This window comes from Oryctolagus cuniculus, chromosome 6, assembly GCF_051225735.1.
Source record: "Oryctolagus cuniculus isolate XC-2025 breed Fujian yellow rabbit chromosome 6, ASM5122573v1, whole genome shotgun sequence".
Classification (NCBI taxonomy): Eukaryota; Metazoa; Chordata; class Mammalia; order Lagomorpha; family Leporidae; genus Oryctolagus; species Oryctolagus cuniculus.
Window position 1 is genome coordinate 164,647,410 of NC_142872.1, and position 21,044 is coordinate 164,668,453.

Here is a 21,044-nt window from a genome sequence, read left to right on the forward strand (position 1 = left end):
TGTGCTCCTCTTGGTGTTGCCACCAACCCCTATGGTACAGTTTCTGGGCGACTCCCGAGACCCCGAAGTCTACCCAGGCCCCAGGCTCCCACACTTACATCTTTTCCTGGTAGCCCCTCCTGGCCAGGGGGTCCCATGGCACCAGGCTCGCCCTGCAAACAGAAAGCTGCTGTTAGGAGAGGGGCTGCCTTGGCCACGGAGGCACCTGGGGGTCTGGGCACTGGAGGGATCCAGGGTACCACCCACCAGAAAGCAACCCCCAGAGGGCAGAGCAGCCTCTGCCACGGAGCCCTGGCTGGCTCTGAGCTGGGGTCTGTGTGCACTCAAGGCCATCTCTGGGCCATGCTGTGCCTGTGTGGGCAGCGTAGGCAGGAAAGAACAGCAGCCAAGTGTTGGGCCAACCACTCCACCTCCTTATCCACAGGGCCCTGGGCCTTTTCCACACCTCAGCCATGTCCTGGTTGTCTAGAACATACATTGTGCTGAGCCGTTCACCCTGAGGTCAAGTCAAGCGGTTAGAAAATGGGCCCCAGTGTTTTCCATCTGGGTTAAAGCTGATGTCTTCCACTTACAAATGCAAGGACCTGGAGAAAAGTTCTCACATCCTCTGGCTTCCCCTCTGTGAAATCAGCCTAACAGTAGTCCTGGCCTCCCAGGGCCTGGCACAGCTGATGGGGACATCAGAGTCCACACTGATTTGGCCAACAATTAGACCAATTAGACATCGATGTCTAGCCTCCTAAGAAGCTTCCTAGAGGAACTGGAGTGTGACTGGGGTTGATGGTGCCATCTATGCCTGTGTGTTCACTGTCCCCTCTCGGGTAACAAAAACTGCCCCACCTGTGCCCTGGGAGTCCTCTGTCCAGCAAGCATAGGCTGAATCACCAGGGTTGACCTCCGAGGCCAGATGTGCACTTACCCTGGGACCAGGTGCACCCGAATCGCCCGTGTGTCCCTTGAAGCCCTGGAGGAAGAGGATGAAGTCAGTGCATTGCACAGCAGGCCAGGGCTCAGGGGAAGGGGGTCCTGCTGCATCCCCCACCCCAACCCATACACTGATTGCTTGATGACTCCTGGCTTTGCTGTGTTTGCTGCCAGCCACAGCAAGCTGAGCCTGACTCTGCCAGGCACATATGGGAAGAAAGGTGATAACGGTAGGAGCAGACACTTTGTGGTTGTGCTGCGTCTTCCACATGTGCTCTCAGCTCAATGTCACGAAGCCCCACTTTACAGACAGAACTTTGGGGCTCAGGCCGTTCACACAGGAGGTAAACGGCAGAGCCACGGTTTGGACACAGCTGGCTGAACAGCACAGTGCCATCTCCTGTCCACCATCACGCTCAAGCCTGGGAGGCAGCAGTTTGTCCTCAAACAGCCCCTGGGGACCAAGACCAACTGTCACCTGGCTGGCTCCTCCAAGTTCTTCCCCAGCCTTGTGATCCAACTTGCTTTCCTGAGCTCAGAAAGTAAATAAAGACTCTACTGGGAGAGTAACAGCCTGTGCCAATCTGCTGGACGAACACTGCAGCCCAAGGGGCTCGCCCAGGTCCATCGTATTGCTGCTCGGGTGGCTTCTCCCAGCATGGCCTCACCCGGCCTCTAAGGTGAGGCTGGAGGCCCAGCACCACAGTGCCGGAACAGCAGCATGGTGCAGGGAACAAGGGAATCGGGAGCCTGGGCCAGGGAGGCTTCGGACCCCAGCCAGGCCCAAGGCTGTGAATTCATCCATCTCTGCTGTCCTCTCTTAGCCCCATGGCTTGTAATTGGGTACACTTTCCTGGCTTGTAGGGAGGGGTCAGCAGGGAGCAGGCCTGGGAGTGACACGGGAGGGTGAGGACGAGGCCGTCTCAGACTTAGATCCAGATGCAACCTCCGCTGCAGGCAGCTCTTTGGCCCTGGAGGGTCAGCATCCTCATCGGCACAATGAGGAGGATGAGACGCCCAGATGCACAGCAGGGCAGCGTCCATCGCTGGGCAGGGGCTTCAGACGCCCTCACGTCTGCGGGAACTGGGCTGAGCCAGGGCTGCCGTGTCCGAGCTGTGGATCCTTGGTGCCTTACTCCTTGCCTTCCACACTGGTCTGTGAGAGTGGACCCCCCCCACTTCTGCATGGCTGTAGCCAGGACTGAGCGAGAGGGGCACAGCACCATCCAGCTGCTCACAGCAGGGGCTGATCCATGTCCCTGGAGAGGGCTGGGGACTCCCTGCATCCCAGCATCGTCCTCCAGGGCACCATTATCCCAGGTCCAGCCAGCCCTGAGGCAGGGGCCCTGGTGGGCTCCCCTCCCCAGTACTCATAACAAAAGTGCCCACTGAGTGCCCCAGGCTCTGGGCAGAAGTTCTGGGTGCTGTGTCACCTGTTCAGGACAGACGCCAGCTCTCAGGTGTAGGAGCTATTGTGACCTCCATCTCACAGAAGAAGCAGAGAGGTTTTCTTTGGAGTCGAGGCCATTCTTGGAAGCTTTGCTCTGACTCATGGGATGCCAGCCAGGGCGACTGTGTCATCATTTTCCATTTGGGTCTCTAACCTTCATACCTTCCTGCCAATCCAATCCCAGGTCCAGAGAAGGGCCCTGCCCCCAAGCAGGTACCAGCAAACGGGTCTCTGTGGCTGAAAGGAATGCCTTCTCTCTCCAGTAAACCAGGAACAGTATTTTAAAAGTGGTTCATGGGAGCTGTGCGTGGTACAAGTTAGGATGCCGGCATCCCATCACAGAGTATCTAGGTCACGTCCTGGCTCCACGTCTGATTCCAGCTTCCTGCTAATGTATCCTGAGAGGTAGCAGATGATGTACCTGGATCCCTGCCACCCACGTGGGAGACGTGAATTAAGCTCCTGGTTCCTGGTGTTGGCTTTGGGCTGCCCCAGTCCTAGCTATTGTGGGCATTTCAGGGGGTGGCCTCAGTGGGTGACAGCTCCGTCTCTCCTCTTTCTTTCCCCACCTTTCAAATAAGTTTTCAAAATCGATCACTAATTCTATGCTTTACTTCCTATGGAGGGTAATATTTTGCATTCTCAGGTTTTTTTCTAGTGCTGTTAGGTAAAATGCAAGGGAATTTAGGTAAAAACAAAATTGATTTTTGTGTTTTATATCCTCCTCTTGAACATGAGTTATTGATTTTTCTTAAAGAAAAATGACATTAAGGAAATAGAACTAGCATTTTCATCAGCTACCTCCTGCCAGATAATCGGATTTTCATGAAACATCTATTATTTTCCAAAAAAACAATATAAGGAATTATATAAACACTTGTGAAATTACAAAGAAGTAGAACATTTAGCAAGAAACAATAATAATCTGAAAAGACAGAGTTCATTTTTACAGAAAAGGGCATTTGTGTATGTCTATAACACCTAGAAACATTTAAATATATAGATGCTAGAATTTATATATAAGAAAACACTAGAAAAATATGGCAGAATATTGCAGCTTTGCCTCTGTAGAACGAGGAGCAACTGTTTTCTTCTTTATACCATGTGATTCTCCCTTTATTATTACTGCCATCATTGTTATGCAATAAAAATGGTTTACTCTTACAACTGGGGGAAAAAAACTTCAGCTCTGAAAAATGTGCAAAAGTAAAATGAATTCTCAACTCTGGATGCTCTTATTCTCTCATTGCAATCATAACACACGGGGCAAGAACAAGGAACTCTCGGAGCTCGGAGCAATGTTTGAGCTTGGGAAGGCATGCGGTTCAGCCGTGGCACGGGACAAAGTGGATTCCACAGAAGCAGCCCTGGAGGACAGGGGCTCCCAGCACCCCTGGGCCAGGCAGTGCCAGGCAACTCCGCCCCCACAGCATGATCCTGGTGGCCCTGTTGCGTGGACGACACGGGTTCTGCACTTACAGGCGGCCCTCGGGCACCCTCTGGTCCTGGCAGACCCGGCTCTCCAGCTTTGCCCTGCGAGTAAGGAAGAGAGGGAGTTGAACAGTGAAAGCCCTTCCCCATCCTGGCTGCCCACAGTTCTCATTATATCCCACCAGCCCGCCTCGGGGCACCCTGCCCCTCGCTCTGCTTTCTTCGCCCCAATCTCTCTTTCCTGGGTCCAGGCCTGCTGTGTTCCTGCTTTTCCTGTGGTGGTGCAGGTTACACAGGCTTCACCTCCAGATTAATTATTCATCATTCACCCTTTCTCTGAGAAGTGCTCTGGTCTGGATGAAGAATTCACCGGCCACCTTGGTTATGAACGACTTTGTCCCTGCTCACGGAAACCCTCCATGGCGGCTTTTACCCGCCACACCTTACCCATGGCGGCGCTGAGGATCAAAGAAGTCATATTTTGAGTTATTAAAGGACTGAGTCAAACAGAATCTCGGCCGTCTGCCGCACCCAGGGGGATGCTCTTTTCATACCAGCAGCTGCACCTGCCAGCAGGGAGGGCTGGGGTTCACATTGCTTGGCACCATCCTGGGCAGAGTCGGAGCGTGACAGCCAATGAGAGCCTCGGTGGTCAGAGGTGGGTGGGAAGTGCGGGAGCAGGTGAAGTGCCAGTGTGTGCTGCTCAGGTGGCGTTCTTTATCCAGGGGACTTGGCCACTGCCATACACCTTGTGCTTCAAATGATCCATCCCACTCCATTCCTGGGCATCACTTCCCTGCCCGGCTCTGCCTATCGTCTTCTGTAAATTCAGGAGAACCCTCCCTCCTAGGTGCAAGTCATGGAGGGGCACAGCCCAGCCTGGCTCCAATGGGGATGGGGGGGGTTCCAGGTGCAGGCCTCACAGATTCTAAGGGGGACCCCAGCTGCCCCGGAGTCTCCACTTGCAGCCCTGTCAGAACTTCCTGTCTTTCCCTGGTCTACTTCCTCAGAGCTTCATGGGATCAACTCCAAAATACTCCACCCACATCCAGATCCTTCTGCAGATCTTAGGGGATCCCCGATTCTACCCATTCCTGTGCCAGTTTCCTCCCAAACAGCTCAGTGACTAAACTTCAGGACAGCTGCACAACGACATTTCAGAATGAACCAACTGGGTAACTGGAAAGGACACCTCAGGCCCCTTGTTGGGGGTGCAGGGAATGGGTGTGGGAGTGGCTCCAGGAGAGACAGCCCTGCCTCCTCCACTGATTACCCGAAACAGCCCACGTCTTCTATTAGTGCAGGTCTAGTCTGGAATGGGTACTCATTAAACACACAGGTGACACCAACTCCCTCGGCCTCAGCTGTCCTGCACCTAAACGCCAGCCTCTCGGGGTAGCTCTGAGCTCTGGGGTCACCGCTGAGGCATGAGCCTGGACACTGTGGTCACCAGCGGTGCGGTGACCCTGGACAAGCAATGAGCCTCTCTCTCTGCCTTGGTTTCCACAGTGGGAGACACAGTGGGACCTGACGGGAGTTTTCTAGGGAGCACAACGGGAAGCGGAAGGACTGACTCAGAGCCCCTTGATACACACGCAGCAGCTGTCAGCCCCAAAGGCACTGGGTGTGCTTCCACCTCTTCCTGAGTTGGTGCCCACCAGGCAGCCCGGCTGGTGTCCGCCTTCAGTCAGAGAGAAAGAGCCCCCCACTTGCTCACGGCTGAAAGCTCACCCTTCCCACTCTGCAGTGGGTTTTGTGTTCAGCATCTGGCAACCAGCGTAAAATCATCAAGAAGGTGCTTCCGGCAAGTTGCGCAATATTCTGAGTGAGTCATAATAGTTGATGACCAAACAAATTAAATGGAACATAAACCTCGCTACAGAAACTTTTATGTAATTCCACTTAGTGGCTCCAAGCCCTCTGCAGTTGCGACCTCATCGGGAGTTAAAAGTAGGGCAGTTGGAAAAAGGCACTTGCAGAATAATTAACAGTTAGATAAGCCTGATGCAGCAAGCAAAGGTTTCACCTCCTCAGATTCGACAACCACTTGGCCAAGTACACAGAGAACAGGGCTGAGGCTCTGGGGTGCCCTCCAACTCGCTCCAGGTCCCAAATCCGGGAAAGCAGCAGAGCCCGCATGCAGAGTTTGTAGGTGCTATTGTTCATGTGATTTTTGGCATTAGATATTTTAAGAATGATTTGTATTTTGCATTTAATCTTATCAATAAGTCCTGCATAGGGATGTCTCCAGAACTTTAAAAGATGGCAATAAGGCAAAAACCCGATAAAGTACAAAGCTGCTCTCCCATTCCTATGGCCAGTCTGCTGCTAAGCTTCCTCCTGTGGGTGGAAACCACTTTGATACAAACACTGGAACAAAGCACACATCTGCCTGTTTGCATGCAAAACGGTGCAGTCCATACATGCTGCTCAGCACCTCTGTGTCTTAATGTGTCCTGGAGTGGTCGCATATCAGTCCCCAGGGAATGCTCTCGGCCTTCCTCACAGCTACCTCCTATTCCGCAGGATGGACATTGGGAGACTCCCCCTGTCTAAACCAGTGACACTACACTCACAGTCCAGCAGGTGTGGTGGCCGTCAGGGAATTTGTGGAAGACGAAAGTGCTGCTGCAAATTGCAGAACCATCCTCACCGTGCAGCCATGACCCCAGGCAAGGGGGCCTGGCCAAGTTCAGGGAGAGCAGCTGTGGCCACAGCCAGCCCACCACCACCCTGCCACACACTCCCGACAGCTGCTGCACACACAGCAGCATCCTCACGAGCCTCCTGTCCTTGGGCAGCTGACATAGAGGAGGAGAGAGACAAACACACAAACAACTCCATGCCAGAGTTAAAAGAACAAGGGCAAACTCGGCACCCCTTTCCAATGGGTCTCAGATGTCTACCCCGGGCCAGGCTCAGCTGCCCTGGCATCCCTCCCTCACTGACAGGATTGAGGCTGCAGGAAGACAGGTGGAGATGTGGCCAGGAGCCTTGGGCACAGGTTCCCATCCTGTCACCTCCCCAGCTCGTGGCTTTGGGCTCACCACATCCTTCTGCAGTGAGATGGGGACAGTACATGTATTTATGCAGCAGTGTTGCTGGGAGAAGTGAATGGAGTCGGAGTAATGCACGGGAAGTAGCTGTCCTCACACCTGGTTCACAGAAGCTCCTCGGCTCAGAGTCTTCATCACTGAGCTCTTTGGATTTGGCATGCAAACTAGGAAGTTCAGAGACCCTTACCGGCTCTCCAGGAGGACCTGGTTTTCCATCTCTGCCCTCTTTGCCTTCTTCTCCCTGCAAGCAAGCAAGCGAGTGAGAGAGAAAGCATGAATACGGCTCTTTCAGCTAGGTGTACAACACTGCTAGCAGCTAAGGGGCTTCTCAACAGACAGAGCCACGCGGACTTCCTGGGATTTTTCCTCACCTCCAGGATTCCGACTATAACTTTCTGTCCGCGGTCCATGGTCCCTGGAACATGGTGGGAGCAGTGCATCTCATGCTCGTGTTATTATTGTCATGACTCAGCTTTAAAAACACCCCTTGGGAGGCTGGGCCTCGTGGTGATGGGCAGAGGGGCACACAGGTGCTGATGAAGGTGAGGAAAAGGACAACACGCAGGGAAGCCCTGAGCACCGCACACGGACACACAAGGAGTCAGCCAGGGCTGTGTCTGGGCCGTATGGAACTTCTTCCCATGAGGTTAAGCTATGATTCCTGCCCCTCCAGCCCTTACTGGCCAACCTGCTGCCTAGGAAGACCATACAACCCTAGTATTTATTTATCTAAGACCATACAACCCTAGTGTTTATCTAAGACCGTACAACCCTAGTGTTTATCTAAGAGCTATTATCTCCCCAGGGGTCTGAAGGTGGAGAAGACAGTTCTACATGGTGGTGATCACACTGATGAGTTAGGTTCTAATCCTGGGCCACCTGGAACTGGGGCCTGGGATAAGAAAGCAGCGAGAGAGGCAGAGAGGAAGCCAGGTCCTACAGAGCCAGGTTGGTCCTGTTTGGACCTAGGGGACATGATTCGAACTCCCAGCTCATTGGTGCCTCCGCTCCTAGAGAGATGATGAAGCTGCCCAGCGGAGTCACCACGTGGCTCCGTGCCTTGGTTTCCTTTTGCACTGTATTAAAACAGGTATCGCCTGCAAGAGCAGAGGGGGCTGTAGCTGTCCCTGCTGCTGCAGTCACTAATGAAATCCTGCAGCTTTCTCCACCGGAGCCCTTCACCTCGGTGCCTCGGCTGAAGGGGACATCATGGTGGGCCGGAATCTAATCTGATTGATCTTCTAGGCCACTGCCTCAGTGCTCAGTGTGCACCTGTGACTCGTGGTGGGCATTGCTCCCCGCATCACAGTATAAACACCAAATAAACCAACAGGTCTGCTGGGTCGTCGAGGTCTGGCTGTACTGATCTTCCCTTTAATTAACAGCTTAACTCTAGGCTGGGTGTTTGACACGGAGGTTAAGACAGCACTTGGGACACCTGCATCCCATATTCAAATGCCTGGGTTCAAATTCAGACTCACTTCCAATTCATTTCCTGCTACTGCATAGCTCACAGCTTAAATTGGGTTCCTATCACCTCCATGGGAGACCTGGATGGAGTTGCAGACTCCTTGGCCTATCTCCAGCTGTTGCAGGCATTTGGGGAGTGAAGCAATGGACGGAAGACTTGTCTGTATGCCTCTGCCTCTTTCTGTGTCTGCCTTTTAAATAAAATGAATATAGATATGAAAAAACAATAAAAAATCATTTCTCTCCATGCATGAGAGCTACAGTGAGGGAGGTCAAGAGAGCTATGCAGAAAGAACGAACTAGCAACAGAATGAACCCAGGGAGAGGCGAGACCTGCAAACTGGAGCTGGCAGCTGGGGGAATGCTGTGTAGACACTCTTTCCCCTGCGAGTAGAAAGAACTCTGTGCAGATGCTGGGGAGGCTGTGTGTGACCTGTGGGATGCACTGAGAAATACACATGGCTTTCCAATCCCCTGGCAGCCTGCGTATCACTATGAGATCCTTTAACTTCCCACTGCTTCATTTCTCCACCTTCAATGAATAAGGATACTGACATTCACCCCTGAGAGTGTAGATTGAATGCTGTGACACAGACACACAGGGTCTTCCCTGAACCCTTGGTGCACAGCTGCCCTCACCCAATGAAGAGATGTATTAGTTTATGTCACAGGAGCTACTGTTGGTGCTGTAGTTTTGCAGTACGTAGGACGAAACTCAGCCATCACTCCACTCTGACAAGCAAACCCAACGTTGGGAGGCGCATTCTAAAGAAATCAGCACATTCCCATTGTTTGCACAATTTCTATTTAAAACAAGATTTATGAGTGGAGAAGAATGATCCTATATATTTATTGTATATACGAGTGGAATTTTATGAACATTTAACGATAGTGTGTAAAGAGTTAATTGTTGCCAACAACAATGGATATGCATGTGAACAGATGAGAAAGAGAAACAACAAATAAAAATGCAATATGTGCAGGAAAGAAAAATGAGATTAAGACTGGCTCCACCCAAAATGTAGTTGGCTTTTGTTGACAAGCAAGTTAAAGTGCATTTTTTCTGCTAACTTTCTGCAATGCCTTCAGTCCCACTAATGGCCACCCCTTATTTCTGTAAAAGCAAACTGCATTAAAAATAAACAGAACTGCAACTCACTGGAAGTCCAGGGATTCCGGGTGGGCCTTCGGGGCCAGGCGGTCCTTCTTTCCCCTACAAGAGGCAAGGCATGAAAGAACTGTGAAACCCCTGCATGGCTTCCCTGGAAACAGAAGCCCTCGCACAGAACTACTCGTGCAGGTTGGGAGGGAGAGGCCAGGGCACTCCTGCGTCAGGCTGTGGTTCCCCATTCGGCTGTGATGCTAACCTGGTGTGCACATGAATAGAGACTCACTCTGACCACATCACTTAGACTCGGGGGGAATTGGTGATTCAATGATGAGCGGGAAGAGGCTGTTGGGCCTCTTCTGATCCCACAGGACTGGGGTTGGATCCAACTCTGCAACTGTCCCCAGACTAGCTGTGACTTGGGCTCCCCGCCCATACAACCCCACCCACAGCACCTTGAGTGTTGAGTTTATAGAACCCAGCATAGCAAAGGGCTGGCTCGGGGCATGTACAACCTGTGGTCTTGTTTTACTTAGAGTTTACTCAACTTTTCACCATCAATGTCCCCGGCAAGTATCTCTTACCCCAATGAAATGGATGTGATGTTTTGAAAGACTATTTGGCCAAATTCATTAACTCTTCACTTCCCATTGCAGTTGTCAAAGATGTGTATAACTGTCAACCAGAGCTTTTAAATCGGCACGAACATTTTTAAGTCACCCCAGATCCCTACCACAAGTACTTAGAATTCTGACAACTTTACCATCCCCTACCAGTGTTGCCTCTGGGATAAGACACTTACGTCAAGTTTTACATTTCATTTGAACCCACATGCAACACAGAGTGAGGCTTTCTCAAAAGATGTGGCTTTATCATCTTAACGTCAAGGGGCCGACATTGTGGCCTAGAGGATTAAGCCATTGTCTGAAATGCTAGCATTTCATGTGGGTGCCAGTTCATGTCCCAGCTGTTCCACTTCAGGTCCAGCTCCCTGCTAATGTGCCTGGGAAAGCAGCTGCCATACACCTACACGGGAGACCCAAATGGTTCCAGACTCCTGGCTTTGTCCTGGCCCAACCCTGGCCATTGCAGCTAAATGGAGAGTGAACCAGCAGACGGAAGATCTCTCTCTCCATCTCTCTGTAACTCTTTCAAATAAATAAGCACATCTTTTTAAGGGTTAAAACCAAAACACAGCTAATATTTCAATTTTATACAGATTTTATATTATATAGATGTAGCCCAATGAGGTTATTCAATGCATCCTGTTTTTATTAAGCACTATTTAAACACATAAACTCAACAACTGAGTTCTATTTCCCTACCTGAAGAATGAGAGACATAAATGATGGATGATTAAGATATTTAGTTTTAAAAATGTTATTATATAGGGTCTTTGGAAATGAAGAATGGACAATGTTTTAGATTTACTATTGTTTGTATACAACAGAGTCATGTTGAGAAGTTACTCTTAATTTTTTAGAAAAATAGAAATTATGTATTCACAGTTGCATTGACAGAAATTTGATGTAATGTGAGATGGCCTGGACTTAGCAATGCCACTGGAGTGGAGTGACCAATATAAAAGAATCACAATCAAGCGAAGTATCCACTCCTTTTCCACATCAGAAGCATACAAACATATAAGCAAATAAAGTGGATATTATTTGTCAGCCCAGGACAAACGTTTACTTTCCATTAGCAGTTTTAAAAATACTAATAATGGAGTTTCCTGCATGCTTATCATTCCAAAGACCCTAGCTGAGAATGCCAGTGGTCTTGGACAGCGGGCAGCAAACTCCAGCTCTCTGCCTGTTTTTGTAAATAAAGTTTTATCAGTACACTCACAGCCATTAGTTTACATAATGCCTCCTGCTTTTGTTACTTTATTGCAGTATAGCTGAGTAGTTGTAACAGGTCATGGGGCTCACAGAAGCTAAAATATTTACTATTTGGTTTGCCAGTCCTAGACTCTAGACCCTTCGTGACTCTCAGGAGAGAAAGGCACAGTCAAATAGCAAGAATGTCACAGATCAAGGTGAAGATTCCACCTAGTGACTACCGCAACAACCAGACTTCTGTATTTAGAAAGCAGTTCCCGGCCGGCGCCATAGCTCAATAGGCTAATCCTCTGCCTGCGGCACCGGCACACCGGGTTCTAGTCCCGGTCGGGGCACCGGATTCTGACCCAGTTGTCCCTCTTCCAGGCCAGCTCTCTGCTGTGGCCTGGGAGTGCAGTGGAGGATGGCCCAAGTCCTTGGGCCCTGCACCCGCATGGGAGACCAGGATAAGCACCTGGCTCCTGGCTTCAGATCAGCGTGGTGTGCCGGCCGCAGCGCGCCAGCTGTGGCGGCCATCGTTGGAGGGAGAACCAACGGTAAAGGAAGACCTTTCTCTCTGTCTGTCTCTCTCTCACTGTCCACTCTGCCTGTCCAAAAAAAAAAAAAAAAAAGTAGTTCCTGTGGCAGAGAACCTGGGAGTTAAAAGATGGTAGACAGACATCAGCAATGCTTCCCCATCAAAATACCAATGTATTCTTTACAGAAATAGAACCATTGTAAAATCTATATGGAATCACAAAAGACTCAGAATAGCCAGAGTGATTTTGAGCAAAAAAAAAAAAATAAGTAAAGCTTAGGGGTGGGCACTTGACCCAGTGATTAAGACACCTATATCCACCCACCACTCCAGAGTGCCTGGGCCCCTTACCTACCTTTGGTATGGAAACTAGCTTTGTGGTATGCTGCACCATCAGGTGTTGCAATGCATCCCATTAAACTAACTAGATTGAGAGAGTGTTCCCATCACTTGCTTGTTCCGCAAACGCCTCCAATGGCTGGAACTAGGCTGAGGACAAAGCTGAGACATGGGAATTCATTCCAGGTCTCCCAGGGGGGTGGCAGGCACCCAACTCTTGGATCCATCACTGTTGCCCTCAAGGGTCTGCATTAGCAGACAGCTGGGGGCAGGACCAAAGGCTGTTCTGAGTCTTTAATGATTCCATGTGGATTTTAGAATTGCTTTTCTATTTCGGTAAAGAATGCACTGGTATTTTGATGGGGACTGGGTTGATAATGTTTGTCTCTAGAATAATTGAAACAGCATGGTACTGGCATAAAAAACAATACATAGATCAATGGAACAGAACAGAGAACTCATGTATATTCAGCCAACAGATTTTTGATGAGGTTGCCAGGAATGTATATTGGATACAGGGCAGCCTCTTCAATAAATGGTGCTGGCAAAACAGGATATATGAAAATAGATCCCTACCTTTCACCATATGCAGAAGTCAACTCAAGATAAATCCAAAACACAAATGTAAGATCTAGAACTGTGAACTTGCTAAAAGAAAATATAGGAGATATACTTTAAAATATTGAAGTAGGTAAAGATTTCATGGGTAAAACCCCAAAAGCTCAGGCAACAAAAGCAAAACTAAACAAATGCAATTCTATCAAACCAAGAATCTTCTGCACAGCAGAGAAAACAAGTACAGAGTGAAGAGATGACTAACATGATGGGAGAAAGTATTTGCAAACCAGGCATCCAACAAAGGATTATTATCCAGAACATATAAAGGAACCCAAAAATCTCCAAAGCAAAACCAAGCCAAATAGTTAAGAAGTGATCAAAGGATCTGAATAGACATTTCTCAAATACAAATGACCAACAAGTATATGGAAAAAGTGTTCTATCACTAGTTGTCAATTAAATTCAAGTCAAAACCACAATTAGGTGCCATCCAGCCAAGTTAATGGTTATTATCAAAAAAGACAAAGTAACAAATGCTGGTAATGATTTGGAGAAAGAAGAACACTTACACACCATTGATGGAAATGTAGATTAGTATGGCCACTGTGGAAAGCAGTAAGGAGATTACTTTAAAAACTAGAAATACAACAACTACATGATGTAGCAAGCACACTCTTAGGTATACATCCAAAAGAAATTAAATCATATCAAAGAGATGCTTGCACCAACATGTTTACTGCAACACTATTAAAAACAACCAAAATACAGAATCAACCAAGGTATCCATCACTGGATGAATGGATTAAAAATGTGGTAAGTATACACAATGGAATACTATTCAACCACAAACCAGAATGAAATCCTGTCATTTGCAGCAAAATGGATGGAACTGGATGGCCTTACGTTAAATGAAACAAGCCAGACACAGAAAAGTACCACATGCGGTCTTCTATGTGGAAGCTAAAATAAGCTCAACTTGAACATAGGATAGCAATTATCAGAGACTAGGAGAGGGGTTACAGTTGGGTCCTGGGGACCAGGTTAGAGTCGGATAGAAGGAGTGAGTTCCTAGGTCATACAGCACAGTTGGGTGACTATAGCTCACAATAACCTGTTTTGCTTTTTCTGAGCACACAGAAGGGAAGAGCTCTAGGACTCTAGTGATAAAGTAATGACAAAGTGAGGAAAATGCTAATCACCCTGATATTATCAGTACACATTGTACTGAAATATCACTTTGTGCCCCATAAATTGGTACAATTACTGTTAACATATTTTAATGCTAAAAAGTATGTTAAATATTTTAATAAGCAAAGACAAAAGATAAATGTATAAAACCTTATGTTGTATACCATAAATACATTTAATAAAATTAGAAATCCTACCCCCAATGAAGAAAGAATTAGAAAAAAACCCTCACAACCTAGGATTCTAAGTTCATCTTCACAGGTGTTACATTCTCCAACTACTTTTAAAAAACCGCAACCAATAGATGGGAGGAGGTTTTTTTGGTATAATAATAAAGTCAGGGGTCTCTAGGAGACTCAAAATCAAAACACAGGCCATCATGCTATGTAAAAATAATTGATAAATAGTGGCATGAGCATATGGAGGCCTGAATCCCATATCGGAGGGCCTAGAATAGAGTCCTGCTTCCACTTGCAATTGAACTTTCTACTAGTGCACCCCCCTGGGCAGGTAGTGGATGATGGTTCCAACACGTTGGCCCCTGGCACCGATACGTGGGAGAGGCACAGTTCCTGGTTTCTCTTTGGCCAAGCCTGTCTGTCATGTGCACTTAGGGAGAGAACCAGCAGATCTCTCTCACTTGTTTCTTCTCAGTCTCTCACTCTGCATTTCAAGTAACTTTTTAAAAATGTTGACAGTTTACTTCAAATGCAGTAGAAATGGAAAACTTTAGGTCTGTATGTATCACATTTATTATTATTTTCTGTTTAAATTTTTTTTTTTTTTTTCGTCTGCCAAGACTCATTCTTTGGGTGAAGAAAACTTGCACTCTATCCTGATTTGAGGGTCAGGCCATGGTATCAGGACCACGGACAGTGTCAAGGCAGCCATAACTTGCTGAGGGTCCCAGGACAGAATCAAGGTCTTGTTCAACATAACTCAGTTACTAGGAAGGTAAGGATTTCACATCTGGGCTTCACATCCGAGTTTCCTTGGGCAAACAGTCCATTATGTCTATGTTTAGTGGGGAAATCCTTTACTCTGAGATTCAATAAAAAGCTGCCTGAGCTATATTTTCTATTTTATTCATCTTGGGACTTCTAGGTAAGCTGCTTTAAAAAACTGGAGCAGATGATGATCCTTCAGAGCCGTGGGCTGTCATCATTCAACACCCACAGCCCCTCCTTGACCATCCGACTCAGTGGTGCAAGGTGGAGTACCATAAAGAACACTGATCTGGTACTTTTCAAAAGGATATTTGTATCCTATAGACTTGGAACTTAAAGTAATCCAACTAGACTTTGTCCTCCATGTCTGAGGAGGAGGAAATTATTAAAGTGCCTTTTGTACAAGAGTCTAGATATCAGGTCAAGAATCTGGACCACTTTTCCAGCTAGCCTTGTGATAGGATGCTGCTATGTATAGGATCATATCCTCTGCAAACAGGGATAATTTGACATCCTCCATTCCCATTTGTATGCCTTTGATTTCTTTTTCTTGTCTAACAGCTCTAGCTAAAACTTCCAGAACTATATTGAATAATAATGACAGTAAACATCCCTGTCTGGTTCAAGATCTTAGTGGAAATGTTTCCAGATTTTTCTCATTCAATATGATGTTGGCTGTGGGTCTGTCATATATTGCCTTGGTTGTATTGAGGTATGTCTGTTCATTCTATACTCAATTTGCTTAAGGTTTTTATCATGAAAAACTCATGTTTTATCAAATTCTTTCTCTGCCTCTATTTGTTAATGTGATGTTTCACATTTATTAATTTGCATGTGTTGAACCATCCCTGCATACCAAGGATAAATCCCACTTGGTCTGTTTTGATATAGTGTTAGATTTGGTTAGCTGGTATTTTGTTGAAGATTTTTTACTGGAACTCATAAGAGTTTGGCAAAGCAGGAGGATATAAATTGTTTATATCAAAAATCAACAGTATTTGTATACAAAGACAATGCCATGGCTGAGAAAGAACTTGTAAGATCAGACTCATTCACACTAGCTACAAAATGTTTAAACAATTTGGGATAAATTTAACCAAGGATTTCTATAATGTAAATTATAAAACATTAATTAAATTAAAAGGAGACACAAAAATTAGAAAACTCTTCTATGTCCATGGATTGGAATAATTAATATGAAAATGTCTATACTACACAAAGCAATTTACTGATTCAATGTGATCCCATCAAAATACCAAAGACGTTTTTCTCAGCTCTGAAAAAAATAGTTAAAGCAATCCTAAACAATAAAAGTAAAGCTGTAGAGGCATCACAATACCAGATGTCAAGACTTATTATAGAGCAGCCTGATATTTCACAAGAATAGACATGGAGACAACTAGAACAGAATGGAAACTCCAGAAATGAATCTAGAGAGTTATAACCTATTAATCCATGACAAATTAGCTAAAATCGCTCCCTGGAGAATGGACAGTCTCTTCAACAAATGGTGTTGGGAAAACTAGATCTCAGCTTGCAGAATTATGAAATGAGATCTCTACCTTACACCCTATACAAAAATCAACTCACAATGGATCAGGGGTCTAAACCTAAGACCTGAAAGCATTAAATTACTAGAGGAAAACACGGGAAACACTGCGAGGCATTGGCATAGGCAAAGATTGTTGGATAAGACTCCAGAAGCACAAGCAATAAAGGCAAAAATATATAAATGATACATCAAGCTAAGAAGCCTCTGCTCAATAAAGAAAGCACTCAACAAAGTAAATAGGCAACTGACAGAATGGGAGACAATATTTTCAAATTCTGCATCTGATAAGTTTATTATCCAGAATATATAAGGAGAGCTTAAGAAAATCAACAAAACAAACAATCCAATTCAAAAATGGGCTAAGAATATTAAGACATTTTTTAAAAGGATGAAATTCAAATGGCCAACAGACACATGGAAAAATGCTCAGAATCACTAGTCCTTAGGAAAATGAAAATGAAAATCACAATGAGGTTTTACCTCACCCCAGTTAGAATGGCTATCAGCCAAAAATCCGAAAATAATCATGGGGAATGGAGGAAAGGGTACCCAAATCCACTGATGCTAGGAAGGTTAACTAGTGCAGCCATTATGGAAGGACAGCATGGCAATCCCTCAGAAATCTGAGAATAGATCTGCCATATGACCCAGCCCTTCCACTCCTAGCAATTCATCCAAAGGAAATGAAATCAGCATATGAAGGAGTTATCTGTACCCTCTTGTTTATAGCAGCTAAACTTGTAATAGATAAGATTGAATCAACCCAGATGTCCATCAGCTGATGACTAAAGAAATTGTGGTATATATATGTGATGGAATACCACTCATCCATAAAATAGAACAAAATCCTTTTGCAACAAAATGGATGCATTTGGAGACCATTATTTTTAGTGAAATAAGACAATCGCAAAAAGATGGATATAAAACACTTCCCTTGATTTGCAGTAACTAATATACTGAGTCCAAAAAAATTGTAATGTATAGGAGTGAAATTGACACTTTATGATTTGATTAGTGCTTATAGCCCTTGTCTATACTCTTGAGGAACGGTGTTTTTGCTACCTCCTTCTTGTTTATTTAGTGGATGGTGAAGCTTGTGACTATAAAATAGATGGAAAGTATGTCATTTTAAAAGTTAAAAATAAGAAAGAGGGAAGGTGGGAGCAAGGGAGGGAAGGAAGGAAGGTTGTGGAGTATCATGCTCTTAACATTGTATATAAGAAATGTGTGAAATTTGTTCTCATAACTTTTTTAAAACTTAAGAAATAGGATGTTGTAATTCCTATAGGCTGTAATTCCTATAGGCTACTCTGATGCTTCCTGTCACCCTAAATTGTCGCTTCCACAATATCTACATTCCTTATTTTAAGCTGAGGACAATGATTCAGGACCTAACACACAGGGCTAAAGCAAAGGGGGGGAATAAGGTGAGGTAAGGGATATTAATGCACTGTGTATTCCTTTAAATGCCATGCAGCTATGGACTAATAGCACAATACTCACCAAACTGCATCTCACCTTTTGCTTTGTGGCATTGAAATGAAGAATGCATTTAATGCACGAAGCTGCCAAAAACCAATTCTGGTTTTGTAGAGAAAAAGCCTTGCTTCAAATGTCAACTCTACCAGTTGTGATTTGGGGACCCTTACCAGGGACTTCTCTCTCCTTAATTACACACTCATCTTCGAGCTGTTGGGGTGATGGTACTACTGTTACCTAGTATTTCCCTAGTGCATACCATAGATTCAGGGCAGGTTAGCTTCTAGTCTATCCAACCCCCTTCTCCTTGTTCACAGGAGCAACCAGACTGACAAAGAGAAGGGATATGGGGCCTACAGGTATCGACTGTTTGCACTGGTGGTTTGCATGTACCATGATTTGCATGGTGGTTGAGAACTGAATTCTGGAACCACAGATTGTTCGATTATTTCATCCAAACCTTTATTTCAGTGGCAAAGTCACCGTGGCTCCAACAGCAATTGATGTCTCCTGCAGTATTACTGCAAGACTTGTACAGAATGTGTGAGCCACAGAAGGTAGGGAGAATCAGCATTGGTTTAGCAAACACTTTGGGTATTGGAGAGGTCTAGAGACAGACTGAAGGCAGATCCAGCACTTCACAGGACTTACTGGTGGCCCTTGGATTCCTGGTGGTCCAGCAGCTCCTGCAATTCCATCAGCTCCCTAAAAAAGACAAGACAGAAAACTAGTTTCTTGTGAACACGGACATAGGTCATCAGGGCCCTCTCCTTATCTATGGAGCAAGGTACGGATCTTACACTCTGACCCTGCCAGCTTCCCAACCCATTAGTATTTCAAAGGTGCCCCTTTCTTCCCCATCTGGCTGAGCTACTCTCTGATAATACAAAGATACTAGAACAGTGACCACACTTCTGGAGGACCTGTGCATTAGCCAGAGATCCCTACGACCACTTAATAGGAAATGGTCTCACTTTATAATGCCCATTTTCAGCTAATATCAAAGAACATGTAAGAACGTAAGGCAACAAATAAACAACTGTATTTATCCTCCAGGGAGATGAAACTGCCAGTTGTTTGAGTTAACTCAGAGGAGGAGACACATTGGTGGATGATGGAGGGATCTTTCCTACTGGAAAGCAAGCAAGCGAGGCCTGGGCTCCTGTACATGCTGTTTGCACTGCCTGCATTCAAGCCCCTGTGCATCCACAGGGCTCACAGCCTCCCACCCCAAGCTCTGTTTCTTGGTGAGGCATTGTCTGCCCACCAGACGCCAGACTGCAAGCCCATGGTCCTCACCTCCCTGGCACTCCTGAGCTTTTACTGCCCGTGCCAGCATCTGACCTGGTGCTGATAGACTTAGCTTCTGTTTGTCTTCCTCCTCCCACGCATATCCTGCCTCTTGAAGTTAGCAATTTTCCTTTTCCCTTCTGGGGACTAAAACAGTGGCTAGAATATAGCGGACACTCAATGTTTCTTGAGGGTCTGGCATTGTGGTGTAGCTGGTAAAGCCACTGCCTGCAATGCTGGCATCCCATATGGGCACTGGTTCAAGTCCCGGCTATACCACTTCTGATACAGCTCCTTCCTAACGTGCCTGAGATGGGAGTGGAGGATGGCCTAAGTCCTTGGGTCCTTGCACCTGCATGGGAGACACAGAGGAAGTTCCTAGCTCCTGGCTTCAGTTTGGCCCATCCCAGGCCACTGTGGCCATTTGGGGAGTGAGCCAGCATACGGAATATTTTTTCTCTCTTTCCCCCCTCTCTGTAACTCTTCCTTTCAAATAAATAATAATTAAAATATTTCTTGAATAAGTGTATGAATTAGGAGTCATGCTGCCTGGATGAAGAAGGCAATGGATCATTAGACCAACACCCATGTATGCCTTTAGCTTTAGTCACCTGGGATCTCTAAAGTTTGATTTCCTTAACAGCAACAGGGTGAAGACAATCGTGCCATAAGGAGATGAAGAGCAGTGAGTTACAAGGTGCTCAGAACAGAACAGAGGGCATTGGTTAGGAGTGTAACCTCTTAGGACCAGAGCACCTGGACCCACACCTGTTTCCCCCTAGCTGGCTGTAACCCAGGCAACTTCCTTTCCCCATCATCTCAGCTTCTTTGTAAAAAGGAGAGAGGGAGAACACCAATTTCTCATGGGGTAAGAGAACTGAATAAATGAATGAATATATACACAAAGAAGTGGCCAGCACCAGACACACGCTAAAGGCCTTCCATAAAGGGCTCCCCATCGTTATGAGTGTCCGTCACACACCCCAACACCAGAGGGGCCGCAGATGTTCACTAAGTATGGAGGCAGAAACCAGCAAGCGCTCACAGTTCTTACACATGTCCAACAGCCTCCACCTGCTTCACAAACATTTCCTGAGTGCCTGTGTGGCACCAAGTGCCAGCCAAGGTGTAGGGTCATAGAAGTGACTACAGCTTGGACCTCAAATAAACAGGATGTAGCTGTAGAACACTTGTCTTCTTTGGTACTGATGGCAAGTTGCTGGCATGATATGTAGTCTGGTTTGCCTCCATCTCTTCTGTGAAAGAACACAGTCAATGTCCATGAAAGACAGCTGGGCAAATAGACAGCCCTTAAACAAACAGGCTAAGGTTCATGCTTCAATTATACATCTAGTCCACAGCTAAGGAAACAACAGGGTTTCTACTTCCTTCTTGATGTTTCTACTTGACTTTGGCAAAAGCTGCTGACATCCTAGACTCTCATGATTTTTCAGGATGGAACTGAATACCCTACTACATACTGGAAACAGGGTAAGGGCTGTATTTGGAAGCAGGGTTCTGAGCGAGTACCAAAAATAAACACAGAAGGAGCCGGCCTGTGTGGGTACCTTGGACAGAGCCTGGTAAATAATAAGTGCTCAAAACCAAAACGTGATCGGGAGGATGAGTTTTCTGCTCTGGGTTTCTTCTATTGCATGCATGCCTGGTGAACCTGAAAGGGCACTCACCCCACCTCCCTTCCCAAAGGCGAGTAATAGTCCCTGGCATGACACAAAATAGAAGCTCAATAAACACCTGAGCAAACTGAAAGCACAAATCGGCTCTATGCAGACAAGCTGGCTTCTGATTATCTTCGTTTCTGAGCCTCATATTCACCACCAAGCAGGAGAACAGTAAACCAGGGCTTATCTCCTATAGTTGTCTTGGAATCTTA

General features: G+C 46.4%; 1 protein-coding gene across 1 annotated transcript in view; it reads right to left on the bottom strand.

Moving 5' to 3' along the window:
• The window catches only part of COL22A1 (collagen type XXII alpha 1 chain), a 268,939-nt gene that overhangs the window by 24,239 nt on the left and 223,656 nt on the right, over positions 1-21,044 (bottom strand). The window contains exons 49-54 of the mRNA XM_051844068.3: positions 18,512-18,565; positions 9,491-9,544; positions 7,049-7,102; positions 3,854-3,907; positions 920-964; positions 99-152 (exon numbers count right to left, since the gene is read on the bottom strand). Coding sequence (XP_051700028.3) covers positions 99-152; positions 920-964; positions 3,854-3,907; positions 7,049-7,102; positions 9,491-9,544; positions 18,512-18,565 — 315 coding nt within the window. The remainder of the gene's footprint in view (positions 1-98; positions 153-919; positions 965-3,853; positions 3,908-7,048; positions 7,103-9,490; positions 9,545-18,511; positions 18,566-21,044) is intronic.